Genomic DNA, 22,477 nt, shown 5'->3' with positions numbered 1-22,477 from the left:
ACCGATTCTGATCGTATGATAGGTTTAGTGTTTATTCGAACGTGCGCGAACATAAAAGCGGGCCAAGCTTGGGGGCACGCGACGTCTGCAGAAGCCCAGCGGCAGTTAGCCACCAAGATTTTCTTTTTTTTTGCAATGCATAAATGCAATGGGGCAAAGTATCCCCCCTCCCCCCACCCCAAAAAAAGAGAGACGACAATGCGCGAGAGCCGGTGGACCCTCGGAGTAGGCGACCCTGGGAGCGCGGGCCTCATTCTGAGGCCTGAGCCCTGGCTAAGCCCGAGGCCCAAAGCTCGAGCCTGGACAGACCCACGGTCTTAAGCCCGGGGCCAGCCAGGACCCGCTGAGATATCACTCTGCCATCGTGCACTCTAATGAGCCCGGTTTGCCCATCCAAGCTCGGCGTAAGGCCCGCCCGACCCGGGCCGGGCCCGTTCCTGCAGCAGCGCAGGAGGTAAATTGATCAATGTGTGCAAGTAGACTCCTACTATACAAGCAAAGAAGTGGTGGGCAAAGGCACTCACATCGCAATAACGCTTCAAAAAATTGGTTTGGTAAACACAAAATGAGAGAAGATTAGGCGGATCACCGCTCGGCTTTTTGAACAGTGATCTCGTCTGTGACTAGCTCCGAAGTTCAGAGAGTAAAGTGAAAAGGGTTGGATGTACATAAAAAATTACTTTGTAGTGCCTCTGCATTTTTAATCGGCACCAACACCAACTCGCCCATTCGGCCGTCCTTCTACCACTTTTTACGGCCCGTGAAAACCTCCTCGCAGCCTAGCAATTATATTTGTGATTTTTTAATGAACTAGATTTCGCGGGTTCAATTCATGGCCGCACTGACCGCGTTTCAATGAATACGAAAAGTAAAATCGCCTGTTTTTTGCGTAGTACTTATTACAAAACGCGAAGTGTCTTAAACCCCGCTGGCGTTTAAATGTAGTGCAGATTGTTTTTGGGAGGTGAAGACACATAATCTAACGCGATCTTGGAACAAACGGCTGCCCGTCGAGCAGTGTGAAGGTCCTTCTCCAGCGGTTTCTATGAAGCTTCACATGTCCAGTTATGAGCGGTAACACAGAACCGAGAAGATGCGGAGCGCTTTTTGGTAGAACCAACGGCGTCTGCTCTTTGGTAGCTGCAAGAGCTAAAACCAGCGGTGCTCTGCACATTAGTAAGCGAACGCACTCATGTAAATCAGCCCTCTGTCCGGGTTTACAACGCTACACAAAGGACACCGCAGTAGTGCAGCCCGCTGCTGGATTTTGTGCTCTAGAATCTGCGAGAGCGGTCTTTCGCTTCTGTCGTTCAATCGCTGTGCAGTGCCATTTAAATTATCTTGTATTGTGCAACGCGCCCGAGGAGCGTGCGCGTCCGGAGCTACTTGGACGTTTCACTGTTACGCGACGCTGATTCAGCTCAGTCTAGAAATGACATAGTTAAGCTTCCTCTCATTCAATGTCAACGAAAAGTCTATTCCAGCGATATTTTATCGCCGGGATTCTTTAATATCCGTGACGCTCCAGGCAGCAGGCCAGAAAATAATAATAAAAAACCTGTATCATTTGTAATTTTTATCGCGTGACGAAAATGCAACTATAGCTGACGCCAAACAAATTAGCAAATAAGCGTTGAAGAGTCTTTTAACACGAAAGCGCTACTTCAGCAGCAAAGCTGAAAAAACCCGAGGTATACATGAAGCTTCAACCTTTCACCTTTGACGGAAAGACAGCTACGGAGACCTTGCGCAGCTGCTCCGTCAACACGCGGAAAGCTTATGACTGTGTCCCACAAGCCATTCTCACTTAGCTACATCGCATGAAGGCGACAGGGCGTATTCTACGCTTCGTTCAAAAATTTCTTTGCGACCGCAGGATGCAAGTCCGCCTTGGAAAGACATTTAGCAGCGTAAGGACAATATATCGAGGAGTGCCGTAAGGAAGTGTGCTATCGCCGTTGTTTAATATTGCCATGGCAGCTCTGCTGGACGCCCTGCCATGTGGCCGTACACCACTGCGAATGTACATTTACGCTGACGACATCTGCATGTGGGTATTGGGTTGCCAGCATAAGCGTCTAGAGGTGACAGCGCAGCGCGCTCTTTCTGCAATACAGACCAATTTGGTCTCGTTTGGTGTCTCCTTGTCAGCAGAGAAGTCTTCCTTCGTGCTCTTCCCGGACGAAAGACGTCGCTGCACGCGCTTACACCTACGAATGCAAGGAACCCAGATTCGTCAGACATGCCACGCAAGGCTTCCGGGCGTCACCCTCGACTCACTTCTGACTTACAAGAGAGCGGTGGTGAGCAGTTTCCTCGCTGCAAAGGCTAAACGCAGTGAAACGTTTCGCAGGTGCGAAGTGGGGAAACGCAGCGGTTAGTCAACTGCCACAGTGGCTTTTCTGCAGTGAGCACGTGCAATGGGACGAAGCATAAAAAAAAAACGACGACGACGACGAAGTGGTTCGAGCTACTATCGCCCTTGCCGCCGCCGGCCTGTTTACGTTGGTAAGTTTATTTCCCGCTAAGGGCAATGCAAATATGATAGACGACTACAGGCACCAAAAAAATCTTTTCAAATTTCGTGCCAACAATCGCTAAACCACATTTACAGGAATTGGAAGTGTCAGTAAATGCCTTTATACTTCATTCTTAGTAACATTTTTCAAAATCTTTGTGGTTTTGAATTATACGCTTTCCTGATAATATGTTTTCCCCCGCATTTTTAAGAAAATGTACCAGTCAAGTACTGCTTTATAAGCGTTGACGTCGGAGGAAAACGATGGCCGAGCATTATATATACATAAAAAAATTCACCGCCTATCTCGTCGTCGAGAGTAGAGGTTAAGCATGAAATGCCGTGCAGGGAAGGCATACCGTACTCTTGGGTGGGTCATAAGACACTGATAGCTGCACGCGAGTCTCGGGGAATGTACGTCCCTCATCAGCCGCTTTTTCTTCCTTAGCTTTTTTTCGCAAGCAACGGCGTGCCGCGCCTTCTTTGCTGCTTTTTATTTATGGCGACCCGTTCGACCAACGCTCGCCACGAGCCGTAGAAGAGGGGATGGCGCCAGCATGGGCTGCACAGAACGCTGAAATTTTCGCCTCCGCCGACCACCGCGTCGAAGAACAATAAATTAGAGCTCGTTCTTGACAAGGCTAATGGATGGTGCCACGGAACCTGTGTGCCAGGGTTCGCGCGCATTACGAAATGACGGCAACTCACGTGGCGCTGTCGCCTAGCTTTTCAAGTGCCACCAGGGCTGCGCGTGCGTCTCTCGGGCTGCAGGGCAGAACTTGGCTCTTTCGCGCCGCACGCTGGCTTTTACCACCACGGGGCCATGTAGACCCTGTTGCTAACGCATGCGCTGCTCCGACGGCAGCGCAGCACGTAAGCACTAGGGGGTGAACTGAAAGTTTCGCCAAAGTTCATGTAAGTTCACTTCCGTGTTCTCCCTCCGTCCTTGCGCCGAGGTCACCCGCGGCGCGCCGACAGCAGGAGTTAAAAGCATTTCATGCTTAATAGAGAAATTGGGAAATCAATCGTTACAGAGCGCGGCCCCTGGATAAACCCCTGTTTGAAGAAAAATCCAAAGGCGGCCGCGTAGGGAACTGCCGCCATGCGTCAGGCAGGATAACTTTACATACAGCGTGCTTATCGCGCTGCTAGGGACGAGGCGACGTTTACGAGGGCGTGCAGCCGCGACGGCCTTTTATCGCCGATTCGGGCCGCGACGTCGACCACAGATAAGCTGGGTGCAGTAGGGCACACTCCTTTACTGGGACGTCGTCCTTCTCGTTTCTTTTGAGAAGTGAAGCCCATCATCTTCGCTGGCTGCAGCGTGCCACGTCTTATCTCCAGGCGGTCCTCCCACTTGTTTGCTCCCGCGGGCATTAAAAATCAATTTCTGACAACCGACGACGCGATACGAAGGCCTCTCGACCGGCACTGTCAAGGTTGGGCGAAGCTGCTCGAAGCAGGACAATAGGGCACAGAAGCTGAGCACGTACCGCCATTGTTGCTACACTGAGCATGCACCTCGCGCGGTGTATACTTACGCTACGGTGGTCGCGTCGACGAATTGGAAGCAAAGATACTAAGCTTCGACCTTTGGAAGCAGCTTCTGGAGACGAACGAGTGCTTAGGACGGTGCGAGGCATTTCTGTTCCGTTGAAGACACCACGATTGTACAGATGCATGGCCAGCTAAGGATGTGCGCTGTCGAATACCGCTTGATGCATATACTGCCAATATAAACGAGCACGGAAAAAAGCGTTTCCAGTGAAGGTACTGTGCTAGACATGTTTCAGAAGCGTCTATGCGGAGTTCAATAAATCCTGCTCGCCCGAAACAAGCACAATATCGCTCATGTTTGGCTTAATTTTTTATCACCCTGACGAACATGAGTCACAGGCTGCATCATTTATCGTTTTTGAAACAAGAGCTTTACTTTCCTCTCACACACCTCCCGCAAGCAAAGTGAATTTCTGAAATCTCATTGAAGAACACTGAGATTAGCAAACGAAAGGTGAGAACCTTCGAAACGTCGTAAATTCTGCACTTGTTCCAAATACCTCGCTTCTGTACCACGATATAACGGAAAAGGACACGTAAAGGCCGGATGCCGTCTCACTCCAACAACCAGCGCCTCGCCTCGACTATTTGCCACAGCCTCTGTCGCGGTACTAAAATTACTCAGTAACGACAAGACAGACTTACTTGTACCAGTTGAAGATGACAAGCGCCGGTATCAGCGACAACACGGAGAGCGTGAAGAGTCCAATCGAGTAGTGGTACACGCCGATGTACTCCTGCAGTCACAGGAAGGAGCAGCTGGCACGCATGGATATTTTCAATTCAACTACGTAATTTCACTTCTCGAACAGAAAGACCAACATTCCACAGAAAACGTACCAGAGTACGGGGGATCTAAACCTCATGCCCTGTAAAGGCGGGAAGTAAGAGTAGCTTGCGGGCTTTCACATATCATCCCGCGTGACGGCTGCGATGCACGTTTCGGTCAGACTTCTGACGTGCAGAGAAGCCGTCACACACTTGTGAGCAAAGTACTCATGTACTGTTAGCAATTAGCTACTGCAAGCGCTGGCATAAAATCAATCAAGCATAGCAACAACCAAGAAAACATGCTGGAGAGCGAGAAATTCTACATGTATGGAGAAAGGCGAACGGCAGATGCTTAAAGCGCGAGGTACGCGCACCGCCAAGCGTTAACGCTTGTTGCATAAAACGCTGTTCTTCGTTAACGCTCGTGCGGTAAGTACGACACTAGGAGCTGAACAAAAAACGCCTTCACTAGCCCGCGAGCCTGCCGGCGTTCAAGGCGCCATCGGCTAACTGTAGCAAAGAAAGAAAGAAACCGAACTGGCCACAGACCCCACTGACCCACGGCTTGGGGGCACAGCTTGTGTAGAATGTCCGCTGCTGGTTCATCAGCCGGTACCAGGAGCCGTTTTCATGGCACCATCTGGTCGAGTAGTCTGCATCAGATCCGACAACGCAGTGCATCAACGAAGATGGGAGTCTGCACGTGGTTACTTTTAACGGGCCTGCCTATCGATACGAGTGTATTCATTCTCTTTCTTTCTTCCTTACTGCTCGACATGACGTTGGCCACACATGAACAGCAGGGTACCTAGCAACTTTGTCCGACTGTGTCACCGAGTTAAGTGATGATTTCTGCGACTAGTGTTCCCCTCGGCACGGCAGGTTTGAGAAACACGGCATACCGACTTCATAGCAAAGGACACGATACATCACCTTAGAGAGGTGAATGATAACTTTCACCAGCCATCATCCTTTCGGGCACCGAAAAGACTCTGGCTTTGTGCGAAGGCTTATGACCGGAGGCACGACTTACGTGAAAAAACAATGTACAGTGCTCGTCGACCGACTTTTACAGCTCTAGTTATTACAGGAGTGGCACGGCCCGCATTGGATGCATTCTCTGTGCAGTATACGACATCAAGCTAGAGACTGCTTACTAGACCCTTCTTTTCTTTCTCTCTCCACGGCCAGGCGTTACATTCTCGGTTTATTTGTACATGAAGATGTGCGCATACTTACACTCGCAGTGCGGCTTTGAATAGATGTAGAGCACCCGTGGGCAGACCTTTGAAACGTTCCGGTTGGCGTCAGTGTCTTCATAACACGTGAGGCCATCCCACGTTCGATTGCAGTAGACACCGTCTGAGAGGAAGACGAAGACAGATACATTGGCCCTGCTTCAGTGTGACAGTTTTTTCCCGAGTTAGCAAACGATAAGGCAAAGAAGTAGCCAGGTTACGATTTTGACACTGAAGCCGAACTACACGATACCTGTTATCTGCTTATCTCCTGACACTCTGTCTCCCTCTTTTTTTATGCCTTTTTATTCTTTTGGCTGCGGCTGTGTGATCTCACGGCGCGTGATGTCGTCAACGGATTTGCTCCGCATGGCTTCAAAACATTGTATACATGCTGCAAGCTGGTTCCATCAAAGGGATGATGTAGTGAGGAGCGCCACGGTTATCATTGTGTAACGCGAGATTCAGCGACAGCTGTTGAGGTATTTTCATTTCACAATATATCGAGGCAAATTGTTGGATAGCGACATGCATATATGTACAGCTGTTAAGACTCTTTTTTGTTTTCTACTGATGCTCGTTCTTCGACTAGCGCTGCTCTCCAGTCCACCCGTTCCAGGCTCCATAGCCGCTGAGCCTTCCCTCGGGCGACGCGTTTCGCAGCAGCCGCCACAGATGAACCGTGCTACATTCCTCCGTTCTGGTTTCTCTCTCCCTTCTTCCACGGTAACCACTCCTCGGATGGTTCCCGCGGCAGCCGCCTTCCGGTTGTTAATTCCTCGCTGTCCTCGCCATACCCTCCTCCACCTATGGTAAGCCCTTCTCCTTCCGCGGTATCCGCCCTTCCGATGGCTCCCATAGTAACCACCCTCCAGTTAAGGGGTATTCACACGGGCGATGTAATCCCTCTCTAAGTGACTGCGGCTGCGTACACATCACGTCTTCGAGAGTACTCGCGGCGACGCAGCTTCCGGTTTTGCTCCGGCAGCCGCCGCCGACCGTGGAGGGGACCGTTCGTTCGGCCGGTACGTTCAGTCCCTGTCTCACCGGGAGATGTGGCCTTCCGTGGCATGCGTCAGGTGCAGCCCGCTCCCGTCTTTCTTTTATTGGGTGTTCCCCCTCGGGTTTCTTTTATCTCCCCTTTTATCGTGCATATTCTGTTTCCCCCTTCGTCTTTTTTTTTTCGCCAGAATCCCGCAATGGGGCATTGTTTTGGCCCCTTACTTCCTTTTCGACCCTTCGCCCTCTGCCTCCGCAGCCCGGCCGCTTCGCTCGTCTCTCTCGGCGGCTCCCTGTTTCCCGTGTGAACAGTGAATCGAAGAGCAGGGGTGGACTTCGGCGGATCGGTGGCGTCGCTCACTGCTTCTCCACATCCATTCGCGCCGATATCCCCCGTGTGAATACCGCTGCACGCACTGCTACTACTACTACAGCTCCTTCTCCCCCTCCTCCTACTACTACTGCTGTTGCTACTACTGCTGCTGCTACTACTACTACTACTAGCCTCGGGATACGCAATGGTCTAGGATGCCGCCTGTTGTTGACCATAAGTTGCGGAACGGCGTGGCGTTAAAGCCACGTTATTAAGGACTTTTAGCACTACCAATACGGTGACGAGCTGCCGTTGGAACCGTTGCAGAGCTTGCTTGGCCGCGTTTTAGACATACCGCCCCAGTTGCCATAGTTACCGTATTTACCGCTTAAAGTCACGAAGCCGCACGTGGGAAATAGCCTATTGGATGGATTTCAGTCAATGGGGGTTCTTTAAAGAGTGCCCGCGCCGAAATGCGACAGCCACGGCTACGAATCAGTCCCGTGGCCTTGGTCAGCGACCGTCGAAGCCACTGGGCTACCGCGGCTTAAGTTCCTCAGTAGTCTATTGAAGGACTTTGACCGTGGCGGGTCGACACTGCAGCCTACAATAATGCTCCCGGGAAGTGGTGACGGAATACGTTCCATTGCGTTTGATAGTTGCAGTTATCCTGGCAACAAACTTCTTTATTATGGAAACTTTTCCATGTTAGGAGGCGGTCGAAGTTTCATCTTGCACTTCTGAAAATGCCTATAGCCCCTTTAAGAAGTCGCAGTCAGCTAGAAGCGGCGAGACGTCACAGGCCACAAGTGAGCACGTCGTACACTGTACGTGCAACAGAAACGAGCATACATGGGCAGAAGTGCGTTTTAAGCCTTAAACTTTACTGCAGTGAACAGACGCAAAAAAAAAACTGGCGCAACTCTCGGCCTGGTTGCCTTTAACTTATTTTTGTTTCCAGACTACAAAAGTGTCACTTATGGCGTGCAATCACCAGACAGATAATCTTATTCGCTGTTATTTTTTACCGGCTTTTATCTACACGAAATGCGTGAACAAAGCGCATCTATAACGCAAGCTTTAAAGGGACCATGAAATGATATTTACTGAAGTTAGGAGACGCGCACGAGCGGTCAGTATTCCATCACTCATCACCGCACCGCAAAAAAAATTAATCTAGCTTGAATAGCACCGAATATATTGGTGATTAAAAATGACGCTCCTCCTCCTCGTTACCATCAACTCATACACGCTGACGCGCCAAAACAGGTCGGGACTCACTGTAAAAACATTTTTACCGTTAAGGGTGCATTTCCGTGACTAACTCGCACCCTTGCACCCCCCAAAATGGTGCAAAGTATGCTTGTGACACCCATGGTAAGGGAGATTGTACAGGTGCACCCTTTCTCCGACAGCTTTACAATTTCATAGGTTTTGATTGCTTTAAAAGACGCTTTTGAAATCTTTTTGCGTGCCTCTTGAATGGAAGCTGAACATTCCCCAAGAAAAGTTGCCGGCGACCTAACTTTGCACTACAGTTACGGCATCCCCAGTTATATTTATAATACCCGATGTGTCTTTCACGGTGTTTCTGAACCTGTTTGCTATGAAGTCAAATTTGTGATGTCTGCATGATGTTCACGGCGTGATTTTTCTGAATATACTCAAAAAGAAAAAAAGAGCTTGTTAAATGAGGCCAACCCCAGCAAACCCGCTCACACGGTAGCACAATGCTCTAATGTGCCACGTATTTTTGCCAAAGAAACAAACAGGTATAAGCGTAATTGCAATGAATCATACAAAGCTACTGAGCTGACAGAGTCCAACACAGAAGTCCCCAGTGCTGCGTGCAATACTTACTTGCCATGGCGCGTACACTTTCTCCATGTTTATACATGTCATTTCAGCGAGCCCCTATTTGGGGTCAATGAGGCTTAGCATTTCAGCTAAAATAATTCAGTTAATTATCACATTATGGGGGCGCAAATCTCAGTCATAGCTGTTCGTATCAAGGCTGCAGCCGACGCTTAATGGAGAGCTAACATCATTTTGAAAGCACACTTGATTGAACTATACTGCAACGTTGTTCAACAAGTCAAAGAACACCCGTACACCCTTGCACCCGAAGGAGCTACAATACCCTTACAGCCGTGCACCTTTGAAGGGTGCATGGGCGCATTAAAGGTGCTAACGTGCTTAACGCACTTAAAAAAAAACTAGAAAAATAAAGGTGCGGAAAGGGTGCCGTCATTTGCATTACACTTTTAAGGGTGCAATTTGTTTTACTCTGTGCACCCCTCCGCACCCCATCCCGCCCACTCCACCTGGGCACACTAAAAGAGAAGGTTCACCCAATTCTCACGGACGCCATTAGGGTAGGTGCGGCTAAGAACACGTGGTGAGGTGTCGCCGTAATCGGTTGCGAGCTACTGCGAGTGAGCAGCAATTAAAAAAAAATGTAATTTATAGGGTCCGCGCGCAGCGCTTTAAGATTTGACTCGAACAATAAGACCACCTCTACCGATCTGTTTCGTTAGAATATGATCATCAAAATAATTTCAGTGTCCCTTTAACGTTATCTGAAAACTGCACTGGCATTTGTGAAGTATGGAAGATCGGGCGTGATGTTATCATGCTTCTTAGCACGCAGACAGGACGTAGCGGCACACTGCCCCATGTGACATGTATATAACAGCGAACGAGGCATGCTATCAGGTTCGGAGTGGGTAGTGGTGCCCCCGCCCCAGAAATCAAGCACCCAGTCCTCTCTCCTTGTAGTGCTCTTTGGGCGAAAACCGGTAGCTACTTCTACAACACCGGTGGCACACCGCTCGCGTACCTTTCGCTTTTCCTTGCGATGTTTGAAGTCAAAGCCCGTACTGCGGAACGACGTCTCATACAGCCGTTGTACAATGAGGGCTGTAAAGCGCGTTCTCGACAAGCTGCAACGGGCGTAGCCCTCTCGTTTGGTTAAGCCGTCTGCTAGCACCGCGATCAGCACGAAAAGGCTAGCGCATCGCAATGATTATGATTTCGGCAGCAGTTTTTAGTATATCGACAAAGGCTGCTCTTGCCGCAGGCGATGAGCTTCTTTTGTGAGCAAAGATTGAAGGCACAGCTATGACGTGCAACGTTTAGAAAGATTATCGGATAACCCAGGACCGGTAAGCTTCTTGATAGTAATCATCGTCGCTGATATGGGGGCCAGAACAAACAATGGGTGATTTGGACAAGTTAAGTCTGTGCCACTTCGGTGCGGCGGCCCACTGTACCGCTAGGAAGTACACCGCTTGGGCTGGACCAGCCGACCGGCGCACAAAACGGCAGCATACCGAGCTCAACATTCCGTTTCGTTTCGTGAAGGTTTATGCTCCGTGCCTGTCTTCGTAAAGTGAGAACGCTGTACAGAGGGGCGTCATTTGCTGAAGTGCTCGGTTAAATGCCAACAGGAAGCAAGCAAAGTAGCGAGGCCCGAGTCTCTGCTGACACTAACGATGACGTGATTTCAGCCACTGTTTAAGAATACATTTAAGTGTTGACACTCCATTCAACGGCGCGACCAGATCTTGTTCGCTGCTCCTCGTGTTTCTTTTGAACGAGGACAGATAGAGCCACGCGATGTAGGGTAGGCCAGATTGGATCCTCGAGGTCACCCCTTCATGGCGGTCACCTAGGGCGAAAGTGGCCTAACGACTACAGGAAAGCCTAATAAAGGTTATTCCTCCTCCTCCTCCTTGTCAAGTCTCCGAGCTGCGGAGGCCGTACTGCAGGTGTTGCGGGATCGGTCAGTGGCGGGGTGTGTACGTATGTTTAAGTGCGGCAATGCACATAGGGATTGAAATTGATGTCGACAGCGAGACATTTTACGCTATTTCGAGTTACACTTGCTGGAATTGCATGAATGGGCGGAAGAGTAGCGAGGACACGACCTTGTGGCCGGAGCTCGTTTTCAAAATACATTCATTGCAAGGCTTTTTCTTTCATCTGCACGACTGCTGAGAGCATGGATTAATATACCGCCTCTTAAAGGAATACGGCGGAGAACTCTATGAAATTTTTTTAGGTTATTAAAATACGATAGTTCATCATTTTGTAGCTTTGTTGCCGTTTGTACGGCAGCGAAAGGAGATCGCTAAGAGATTGGGATTCGAAGTAGTAGTAGTAAGTAGTTTTATTAAAATAATAATAAAAAAGACAGGAAAAGATTTTTGCTAGCCCCGGAATCTGCCATCGATACTGAAGAACCTGAGCTGGGCCAGCGGAAATAATGGATAGCAGGCAGAATGGAGAACTGAAATGAAAGAGGTGAGGGGACAGGAAAAGAAGGATTCGAAGTTGAAAAACTTTAGCCTGCCACTCTGATTCAAACTTGGCACACTCTGCCGGCAGAATAGTCCAAAAATTGAACGGTGACTCTGTGACTGCTGGCGGCGAGCGGTGCAGCCTAGCAGCAGCAGAATGAAAACTACCTCCGGGCCGCACATTGAAGTCCTCAATCACCCGTCGTTGCTTAGTTTGCGTTTTCACCAGCGCTACGATGGATCCCGTTCCCGATTCCGACAACGAAGTTCTAGCTAAGAACTGCGGCCTGCTCTTCAGCGACCTCAACCCCACACAGCGGCGATGCTTTTGAAGGCTGATGCAGCGGGACTGGCAGAATAGTGCAACCGCAAAGGAGTCGGCAGCGTCGGCAGCTGCGCTTGACTTGCTGTCGACGATGTCGCTGTCACCGCCGAGCCACCGTCACGACTGACGATTAGAGACTGGTACGTACGGACATATTAAATTAATAATAGTCCTCGTAGCGCTGGCTATGCAGCCCAGCGTATTGATACGTTGACGAAGCGAACACGACGAAAGGTGCGTTTGCTAACTTGGAGGCGCGTGCAACATTAGCTATGCACCCGTGCTATCCTAGTCGCATGAACTTCATCCGAGGAGCACTTAGAGGGGCACTTGGAGGTCCTCTGCTGCTCTGCACTTTAAATCGAGGCGCGTCAAAAATGAACCCATTGGACCACAGATTTTTGACGGAAGTCCGCCGAAGATCCGAGTGTGTACGTCCCAAACGGGGCACCAATGGTGCCACAGTCGGATATATTTTTTGGCGTCCAGTTTGCTTGCTCCAGCAGAAGTCCTGCAGAGGTTGGTTCATGGACTGGTGCAGTATTCTGAACCTGACATCTTATAGACATCCGGTGTAGGGCAGGATAAGCATGAATTTATTCGCAGGAAGTAGAGTTCATTTTGCCAACAGTTGAAATGTCTACTTAACATGTCGCTGCGGGCATTCAGCCATCACCTGCTAAGCCTGTCGAGCTCATGTAAAAGCTAACAGGTTTATATAAATTGGTGTCAAGGCAAAAGTAGTTTGCTTGATACCAGTGCATATAAAGGAAGATTACAACTTCACGACCAGGCCATTCAAAACTGCAATCCAGTTGAACTGGTGTGCAGCGAGCTGTTAAGGTTCACTTACAAATAGATCTCCACGACTAGTAGTTTCTATGGCTGCATGCCCACAGCCTGCAGCAGCGATATACGGGCTTAGTTCTAATTTGAACAAAGCATGTGCATCCCCTGGATGCCCTATATCTAAACAGGCTATCCTGTGGTCATATCACTGATGTCTGCACTGAGTTTGCCCCGATTTTGAACTTGCCTTGGATGTCAGAATATTCTTTTTAGACGCTCGTGGGACGCCCTCACGGACACCAATTCTTTTGCCCGGGACCATCCGGCGGATGCGCGTAGTAGGTCCTGTGGACCTTGGCAGATGTCCTGCAGAGATCTGAACAATCATCTTCGGACATTATCCAGATGTCCGTCGGAGATCTGTGGTCCAATGGGAAATTACGTGGGCACGCAAAGCGCATAGCCGCGAAGCATCAAAACATACTGAAACTCAGCTGGCCATCTGTTGCACTGCCAACTATAATGTTTCTTTGGCTTCCAAAATTCAGGTTTTCTTTTTCCGTCTTCCTAGCGTGATCAAAGTGCACTAGCGGTTTAAAAACAAAACTTACATACTTCAATATCAATCATACGCGTAACCTTCAAATACTTTTTTCAGCCTCAGAGATTCGTGGATTTTTCTGCTATTTCGTCATCACGCTTGTACTTGCCAGATTGGACTGTGGTGGCGATACTTGTATTTTAGTTTTTGCTCTTCTTTTGCCTTAGAACTTTGTTTTGAGTAAGAGTGGCCTTTTGGTGGTTAGAAGCTGGTATTCTATCGATACAAGCAAACTTAAAATTTCTCCTCAGTGTCCCTTTAAAGATAAACCATCGGCGTACACTCCCACGTTTTGGCCAAAGAGCCTATACGCTTACATCCAAAGATTGCTTGATCAATGTTATCAGCCGACGCTGTGGTGATATGAAGCCCACCGTGCAAAAATGATGGTTAACATCGGCGTCCTGGGTTTTTTGATGTGCATAGAAATCTCAAGGGCGTTCAGTAGGCATTTCGCCCGCATCACGAATACTGCCTCCAAAGCCGGAAATCGGCCCAGCGCTCTCGTGCTCGGTAGCAGAACTCCGCCGCCATACGTGCGAGCGCTGAGAGCGAAAGGAATTCCTTCAATGCAACACTTTAAAGCTTACAACGCTTTAGTGGCTAGTTTAGTGCACTTTTAGCTAAGCAGCGCGAAAATGATTAGCAAAAATGCCCCTGGCGTTCCACCCGCCGAGCTAATCTTTTACGCCGACACCGACGATGCAGAGCGGCTGGCGATCTCAAGGAAAGCTAGACCGGCATGAACGTGAAAAGATATAATACTTGAGGCTATAAACTGGGCTTTGTTTCGATGAATTGCAGTGCGCCTGCTAAAGTGACTATATTGCCCTTAATAATGTTCTTCCACAAATTGCTCCACCGTTCATTCGAAAGTCGTGAAAATTATGCACCTGCTATTAGTTATAAACGTTGCCGCCATATTTTCTGCCTTTCCTACCAGCGTGTTTTGTGGCACCAAAATGCACAGTGGGTGCAAAATGCTGGAGGCCATGAGATCACCGACCGAAACTATTTGCCGCGCTATCGCGGCATCTCGCGCCATCTATCGTGTCTACGTAGGAGGCTTTTTTCGAAACTGAAGAGTGATACAGTTAGTAGCACCACTTGCTTTGCTTGCTTACGTCGTGACCTCCATACTTTTGAAACCAGGATAGCTCAGTGGTCGGAGCGCTCGACTGCTGTGCCGTAGGATCACTGGTTCAATCCCGTTTCGATATGCGAAAGGCGCCCGTGTGCAGTGCGATGTCGGCGCACATTAAATAATCCCAAGTAGTTTGAATTGAATGGGAGCTCTCCACCGCGGCTTCCGTCATACAGCCCATGTAAACTGCACAATTATCATTTATTAATCAGCTACGGCATGAATAGCGATTCTGTGCGACAAACAGCCTTGCTGGGAGATGTGATTTCCTGTATTCACAAGATTAGGCACGAAACACATTTAGTCGCAGCTTGATGGGGCAACTTTAGGGTAGCCAGAAGGCCAGAACGGAGCAGCAGTTCTGACAATCACTGCATCCGTCTCGACTACGTAGGCTTCTCAGAAACATGCATCCGCTCAATGCCGAACTGATAACCACACAACATGCATGCACGCCGTATATATAAAGCCCTACAAAGTGCGGGTCGAGTTGAATATTCGAGAGAAAGAGCGACTTTTGAGAAGGAAAAGCGTGAATAATTATTTGCTTTCTCCCTGGACGTTTCCTCACTCCCTCAAAAAGTGGACTCGACTCTATTTCTGTCGGATTCATGTAACGCCGCTATGGATTTTCGGTTGCAGTACCCTATCTGTTCTAGGGATTTCCCTGCGCCACAGGTCCAGGCAAAGACGCCGCGGTGGCTCTGTGGTTATGGTGCTCGGCTGCTGGATCGAAAGACACGGGTTCAATCCCGGCCGCGGCGATCGCACTTAAAAGACTTTCATTTGAGCTAGTTGGTTGTAGATTGACATGGTTTACGCAAAAAAGCGTATAGTTCAGTGTCTTCGCGCCTTCCCCTGTCCTCTCGTGAATCTTTACACTCTGAAAAGTTGGCGCTCTTCCGCCGGCCCCATCGCCGGCGCGCGCGGAAATTCATGGGGGGCGGGGGGGGGGGGGGGCGTAGCTTTCTGACGCTTCGGTGTGACGCGCCTGGCTGGCTGCGGATGGTAGCTGCGTGACGTCTGAAAGAATCTGACCATCCAACAACCACCTCTTAATCGACTTGCGCAGAAGCATGAAACGGAGGAGGGCACGAATATGAAAAAGTAGCCGGAAAGGGCTCGCCAACTTTCGCGTGCGATTGTGGGTTTGCTGCAGCGTGTAGAAGTGTTATTTGGCTGAGGCGTTCATGACAACACAAAGGAGTGATTTAGCAATTTTATGTACCCTTCTGGGAAGGTGTTTCAGGGCCCCTTTAACTATTACAGTTAGGCGTCTGGTTGCAATCATGGATTTATAGCCGGCCTTTAGTAATAGCCATATCAGTTTTTGTAATTTCGATTATAACACGATTACCCTCAATGCTCTGGCTCACCAAATTTGACTATCTGGCGCCAAAAGACGCGCGCATTTGATAAGCCCGCGCGCGGAGCAACGCCCTCCAGCACAGCCCAGCAGTAGGGCGGCAGAGAGTCAGGCGAGCGGTTGAGATTAGGAAGTTCGCCGGGATACTTTGCCCTTATAAAGCTGACGCAGGACAGGGTTAATTTGGAGATCAATAAAAGAGGTCTTTGTCCTGCAGTGGACGTAGTTGGGCTGATGCTGATGATGACATGGCGTAAAGCACACCCGAAATGCGTAAAGAGCGCCACGACAGCATTGCCCGTAACAAGCAAGATAACTCCAGTGAAAGGACAGGCGGACTCACCCGTCCTGCGCGGTGCGTACCGCATGTACTGACAGCAAGCGATGGCTTCTCGGACGCAGTTTGCCCAGAGACGCCCGATAGCTTTGGTGCGGAAGGCCCGAAAGAGCGGGCTGTTCTCGTCGTCGATGTCCGGCAGGTGGCAGTCCGCTTCGTTCGCATTTTGCGTGTCCGTGCAGTTCAAGCAGATCTTGGGATAATAGCGGGTTTTGTAGCACACCCTGCGAGGTCGCGGCCCATAACACCTTTGCTTAGGTTTCGTATAAAGCCATACGCTACAATATACACCTAAATAAGAGGAATTTTCTAGTGAAGGGGGAGGGGTGAAGATGAGCTCGTGGAGGGATAAGGACCCCGCACATAGCGCCGTCAACGCCTAAACGGTATACACGATTCTTTGTTTTTTTTTCTGCACTTAAATTGATCTGAAGGTCATGGAAGAACACGAAGCGAACTAAGAGTGCTACTTCAACTACAACGCTGAAACCTGGCCATACCACACGCCCCTTCAGATTCCGGCCTCATCGAAATGCATTGTGGAGTCAAGAGTTTGACGGAAGCCGGTCTAGTCGAGATGGCAGGGTAATCCACACTTTAGGTGAGCACGGAAGCGTGTGGCCGTGCAGTTTTGCAGCACTGGATCGACGCGCTACAGCGCTCGAGCGCTGCAGCGAGTGCTGTGCTCGAGCGCTGCAGCAGACGACGCGGAGCACCGCCTCCTCTGCGCCACTTCGCTTCGATGCGCAGCCACGAAGGACGCACTGGCACGCTGCGTAGCGCGGCCACGCGCTGCCGTGTTCACCCCAAGAGTGGAGGACCTTGTAAGTGACGAAAAATATGCGGCACCGACCAAAAGGAAGATGGAATGACGTTTCAACTCCCCCACAGGATACTTGCAATTTTTCTCCTGCTAATTTTTCATTCTATAGTTTGCCTTTCACCTGATTTTTCTGCTTGCTGCTGTCTTGCGAATTTTATGGATTCCGTGGGACGTCAACTCGCCCGTATTGCGCTACGTCCGACCCCTGGTACACAGAACAGAGCTGCGATTCTATACATTCCAGGTATCAGCCGCCGCGGTGGCTGAGTGGTTACGGCACTCGGCTGCCGGCCCGAAAGGCGCGGGTTCGATCCCAGCCGCGGCGGTCGAATTTCGATGGAGGCGAAATTGTAGAGGCCCGTGTACTGTGCGATGTCAGTGCACGTTAAAGAACCCCAGGTGGTCGAAATTTCCGGAGCCCTTCACTACAGCGACCCACATAGCCTGAGTTGCTTTGGGACGTTAAACCCAGATGAACATTCCAGGTATCAGAGAAACGCTGGCGCATTGCTATGACGTGCAGGCTGTATATGTGCCAGCCCGCAAGCTGAGGACAAATTAAAGAAGGAAAAATTCCCAGGCCTCGTATACAGGCAATCCCATGTGCTGATTTGCGCGTCTGTGTATATCGGCCAGTTATGGAACATTAAAAGAGAAAGAATATTGAGGGAATGCAACAACGACGAGAGGAATCAGCGTGTGCATTAGAACGCGTTGGCCGAACATTCGATATCTGCCAGCCACAATATCTACTGCAGACAGCCACGTGTGCTTGCAAAAGAAAAGAACACAGCATCACGGCTCTATCTCGAGCCGTTGGTTATTCAGAAGACAGCGCATGCACTAAATCTAAACGATGGATATCTGCCCCCAGTGTACGAAAGAGGTCTGGGTTCCGCAAGATGTACGCAGGATGAGCAAGACTTCTGTGGAGAAGCCGAAACTTAATTTCATCTTTATTTCTATTGTTTATTTTTTGTCACTAAATTCATTGTACGTCGCCCTGAGCAGTCCCTGTCAAAAACATACAGCGCACCGGTTTCGAGTTCTTGTAGAACACCTGAAAGTGCAATTCTGCCGATTTCGAGACATTTTTTTAACGCTGTCGATGAAAGGCGAACGACACTACAGGGGCTTAGAAGCAGACCGGTGGGCTACGTATTTTTAACGAAGACTGTCTATTCCCTTACGCCATGCAGAGCGCGGTAAACGGCTGAGCGTGGCGAATGGGTAAGCACGCGGAGTCCGAGGGTAATCGGTGTGAACAGGTCGAGCATGCAGCAGCTGGCCACATACCGGTCGGAAAACAACAGACAGCGCGACAAAGATCTCGCGATATTTTTGGCGAATACATGCATAGGATGTTTCTCACAAGCTGAAACTTGATGGGACACACCGCACCCAGCAGGGAGCGGTCCTTCAGACTGTAGGATTGATTCACAATAGGTGACATTTTCAGGTTCTAGTGCACACGGGTTGCAGCGCCGTTACCGTACCCAAGCAGCACAATTGGCCCAACATTGGAACTGTATTGGCAAAGCTGGGCCTGCAAAAGACCAGGATGGGACCATCCTGTTGCAATATTGGGCCGATGACTTGTGCTGCTTGGGTACTGCTGCACTTCACGACTAGTGAAATGGTGCACGAGGCTATCACCAAACGCTATCAGCTACATCCATCATACTTTCGTTCCCTTATAATGCGTCAGAAGGCATCGCATGTCCATGCTATGTGATCAGAGGTGCACTCATGTCACTACTGTAAGGACTTCATCATAACCATTATTTTTGTTGCACAGCCTTTGTCAAAAGTATACAGCCCAAGGGATCTGCTTCTGAGCCCTGCAGCGCAGCTCCCCTTGCATACTCAGGGACCCTAATCTCACGATGGAGGGAGGAATTGAAATCCTCAACCCTCCAAAGCTTATAGGACTGTCAAATATGCTCAGTAGCCCCGCTACCCGGCTTGGAAGCATACCCCCTGTCCTGTATATTTTTGACAAAGACTGTACGTGAACAAAGTCAGGGAGGGAAGCTTGAGTCCACTGACCAACGTCAGCGTGTGAGGGCTGAGGGTTCCCTTCCTTCCCATGTTTGTGCTTCGAGAGCCGTCTTTCTTCCACATTTCTACTGCGGAACTCCGTTGTGAACACTCTGTTTTTAATTTCTTTCTTTTTTTTAGAGTTGGGGGGGGGGGCATATCATCTCATATATAATGTTGGCACTATGAATTCATGCGTCTACCTGACCGTTGCCCCTCAAACAGCATATTTGATTTGGTTTTGGCTCTGCTATCTAAATACATCGAAGAAAAACATCGGCTTGTTCAGCAACCGCTGCAATGCTTTCGGCGAAATCTTTCCATTCGGAAGACTTCACATGCTGTTTTTTTTTCTCTTATTGCGTTTAAATTTAAGAAATGCAGACATTGCGTGAATATGAGCTGTTTATTTCCTGTAATATGCCGCCATAACGAAATTTCTAAGTTTTTCGAAAGTTCTACGGATCGTTTTGTTACCGGGGCAGAGTATTATCAATATTTTGCGGTTAAGTATTTGCAATAGTTTCTTAATATGTCTGCTGTTAACTCCAGCGCCAAATTATTTGCAATATTTCAGTTTAGGGGACGAATTTTCATTTTTCAATAAACAACATTTTCATCTAGAATGGGATAAGCGGTTTCTGAGCGAGATCATTCATGAGCTTCCATGTTTATCAGATTAGAGAATCGGAGAAAGATATTTTGTCTTAAAGATGAGTGCAATTTTTTTACGACCGAACTTTATGCTTGGCAACGTCTTTTAGATAGTTTTACGTTGTTGGTCACACACCCGCCCTCACATCTCTCCTGACAGGCTAGGGCTAATTGTTTTCTCAATGTTTCCTTGCCTGACAGCCATGCATTCAGTCGAAAAACGGCTGAGGGGTAGGGGTCGCAAACCAGGATTGTTTGTGTAAGAATATTTAGGGCGCGGGAGGGCCAATTGCTACTGCTACCTACTGCCAACAGTCTTCCGACGCTTAGTTGCAGATATTCGCTCATAATGTGCTCCAGTTACCGCTACTTTTTTAATTGCGCGTAGATTCATCTTCGTGGTGTGCAGAAATTTCATTTTTTGTTCAAACGTATTTCTGGTGATTTGAGCCAAGTTCAATGCGGCGCTACGAATTTAAAGCGAACCAGCTGCCTCTCACAGCCCGAAATACATTACTGTTGCAGAACCTTCCATCAGTGAATTTTCAGTGTCTGCAGCCAAAGAATAAACTGTACGCAGTTGTTCTGTCGGAGATATGTCTCATGTTTTCGCGGAGTGCACGTTTGTCCACACACGAGGCGATACGCAGGTTGCTCTCGCTGCTTTCTTCTGCATTCAATGCATGTACATCGGAACACCGCGGAGGCGCTGACGGCAGAGGCAAAAGCGATAAGACGCTAATGCGAAAGCACTTGAGCTCAAGAGACTGTACTCCAAATGGTTTGTACCGAGTGACGTGAGCAAGGTTCCAATTGCTCCAGAAAGCCTCTCTTTCTGTATCGCAGCTGCGCAAGAAGGCACCTGCCTTCTTGCACAATCCCGCCCTTCTGGGAGAGGATCTGATAGCCATTACAGAAACCTTCCTGCTTCCTTAACACCTGACTTCGGGCTCGCTTATTCGAAAGGACAGTCAGGCTGCCTACAAAGCCATGCTCAACACTGTTCTTCCCGCCCACCTACACAGAGCACTGACACCACTCCAAACTCCAACCAACCTCCTGTACAATCAGGGTCATCATTCAGTGCACTCCGTGTGACAAGCGACAATATGCCAGGTTCATTTATCCCAGGGCGCGACAAATATGACTCTTTAATAAAACATCGAAACCACAGATACGTTACTTCGTGTCAGCTTACCTGCACTAATATGGAAGCTACAGCTGGCACCAGCAAATCAGGGGCCGGATTCTTAACGCTCTTCCTAGGTAAGGTCAATTCGTGACTGATGAGGACGTGACTTGAGCCATCGTGGTATCCCTGAGCACGATATTCCAAATGCCGGTCAATCACAGAGCTCACAGGCAGCACTTAACCGTTCGTGTTGTCGTCTTTAACTCTTTGTCAGTCTAAGCAGCACGCGTCTTGCATGTACTCACAGAGCATCGTAACGCGCGAAAAGTTTCGAGCATGTGGCCCCTGATACGCTGACCCCAGCCTAAACCTATATTTCGGTGCCGCAAATTGTAAGACATCCTGTGTTCAGGTGCCCAGGACGGGCCGAAAGATGACATGCGTGGCCGCGGACTCACTTCTTTTGGTACTCCTCACGGAGGCCGTTGGTGTACATGTAGCACTCCACAGCGGCCTTCTTGGTGAACTCGTCCACGGTGTACGGGTCCCCGCGGAATGTGCACGTCTCATTCTCCACGTGCCTCTCGCTGCGCGCGCCCTCCGGCGCGTGAGCCAGGTGGCGCCCCTGAAACTCCAGCGCCGCACCTGGCAGCACCTGCATGTGTCGACGGGACTGTGTCCCTCCACCTGTGCGGCTGTGTGTCTCGGACAAAGACGCGTCACACTTTCCCAAGGTTCACGGGGCAGGTACAGATTACCTCGAGGCATTTCCATAAAGCACGAATTGCGTCGGCTGGAAGCGTACCCATAAGCCACGCAGGAAAGAGCTCGCTGAGCGTCGTGTATATGCATCACTGACTCACAAACGTAACCTTATGTGTCGAAAATAACATGCTTTTAGCTATTGCAGTCTACAATGGTTCTGCACGTAGCCAACATGACGTGCCTTTTCGACTCGGTACCAGCATGACATGGCCCGATCGCTTGCCCAGCTTATGTCACTTGATTTTGCGATGACTTATTTACACTCGCTGGCCACAAACACAAGATGACCAACCGTGGCTTCCAAAGTATCAAAGGCGACCGCATCGCGACCTTCACACATCTATGCCGGTAATCGGACCACAAATTAAGGTGCGCTGCGGCAGCGGAGTTTTGTGTTATGTAGCATGTACTACGTGTCAACAAATAGCATTGTGTTTGCCTCGTGCACATGCCTCGATGCATGTAAATTCCTCAGTGCACTTGGCACTTGTGCAGCGCACACGCGCTCATGCGGTACTCACGAGGAGCAGCAACTGGCAGGCGAACGCGAAGATGAGACAGTAGGCCCACCAGCGTGACGAGTGGTAAGACATGTCGAGACAGACAAACGGCGGGTCGGCCGAGGCAGCTGAACGTCAAGGCAGGTGGAGCCATCATGGCCATGCCGTTCTCTGCTGAAGGGTTGTCATGGCCGCCTTCACCGCTCGGCGTTGATCCACGCTGTGCACTTACGGCGCCTTGGCCACTCGTAGAACCGACTGGCAAGGTTGGCCGGCTGAGAAGTTGGGTGGGAGAGTGCCTCTG

General features: G+C 49.6%; 1 protein-coding gene across 7 annotated transcripts in view; it reads right to left on the bottom strand.

The window, feature by feature from the left end:
• The window catches only part of LOC144114205 (calcitonin gene-related peptide type 1 receptor-like), a 72,997-nt gene that overhangs the window by 33,164 nt on the left and 17,356 nt on the right, over positions 1-22,477 (bottom strand). For 4 of the 7 annotated variants that reach the window (XM_077647798.1, XM_077647792.1, XM_077647791.1 and 1 more), the window contains 6 exons: positions 22,195-22,474; positions 21,367-21,563; positions 16,266-16,483; positions 6,086-6,208; positions 5,396-5,499; positions 4,721-4,812 (listed from right to left, as the gene is read on the bottom strand). In XM_077647798.1, the coding sequence (XP_077503924.1) occupies positions 4,721-4,812; positions 5,396-5,499; positions 6,086-6,208; positions 16,266-16,483; positions 21,367-21,563; positions 22,195-22,266 (806 nt within the window). In that variant the 5' untranslated portion in view covers positions 22,267-22,474. The remainder of the gene's footprint in view (positions 1-4,720; positions 4,813-5,395; positions 5,500-6,085; positions 6,209-16,265; positions 16,484-21,366; positions 21,564-22,194; positions 22,475-22,477) is intronic. The other 3 variants (XM_077647794.1, XM_077647796.1, XM_077647795.1) reach the window with 3 other exon arrangements.

This window comes from Amblyomma americanum, chromosome 1 (assembly GCF_052857255.1).
Source record: "Amblyomma americanum isolate KBUSLIRL-KWMA chromosome 1, ASM5285725v1, whole genome shotgun sequence".
Lineage (NCBI taxonomy): Eukaryota > Metazoa > Arthropoda > Arachnida > Ixodida > Ixodidae > Amblyomma > Amblyomma americanum.
The sequence above is the reverse complement of the archived record's forward strand: the minus strand, read 5'-3'. Positions and strand labels throughout refer to the sequence as shown.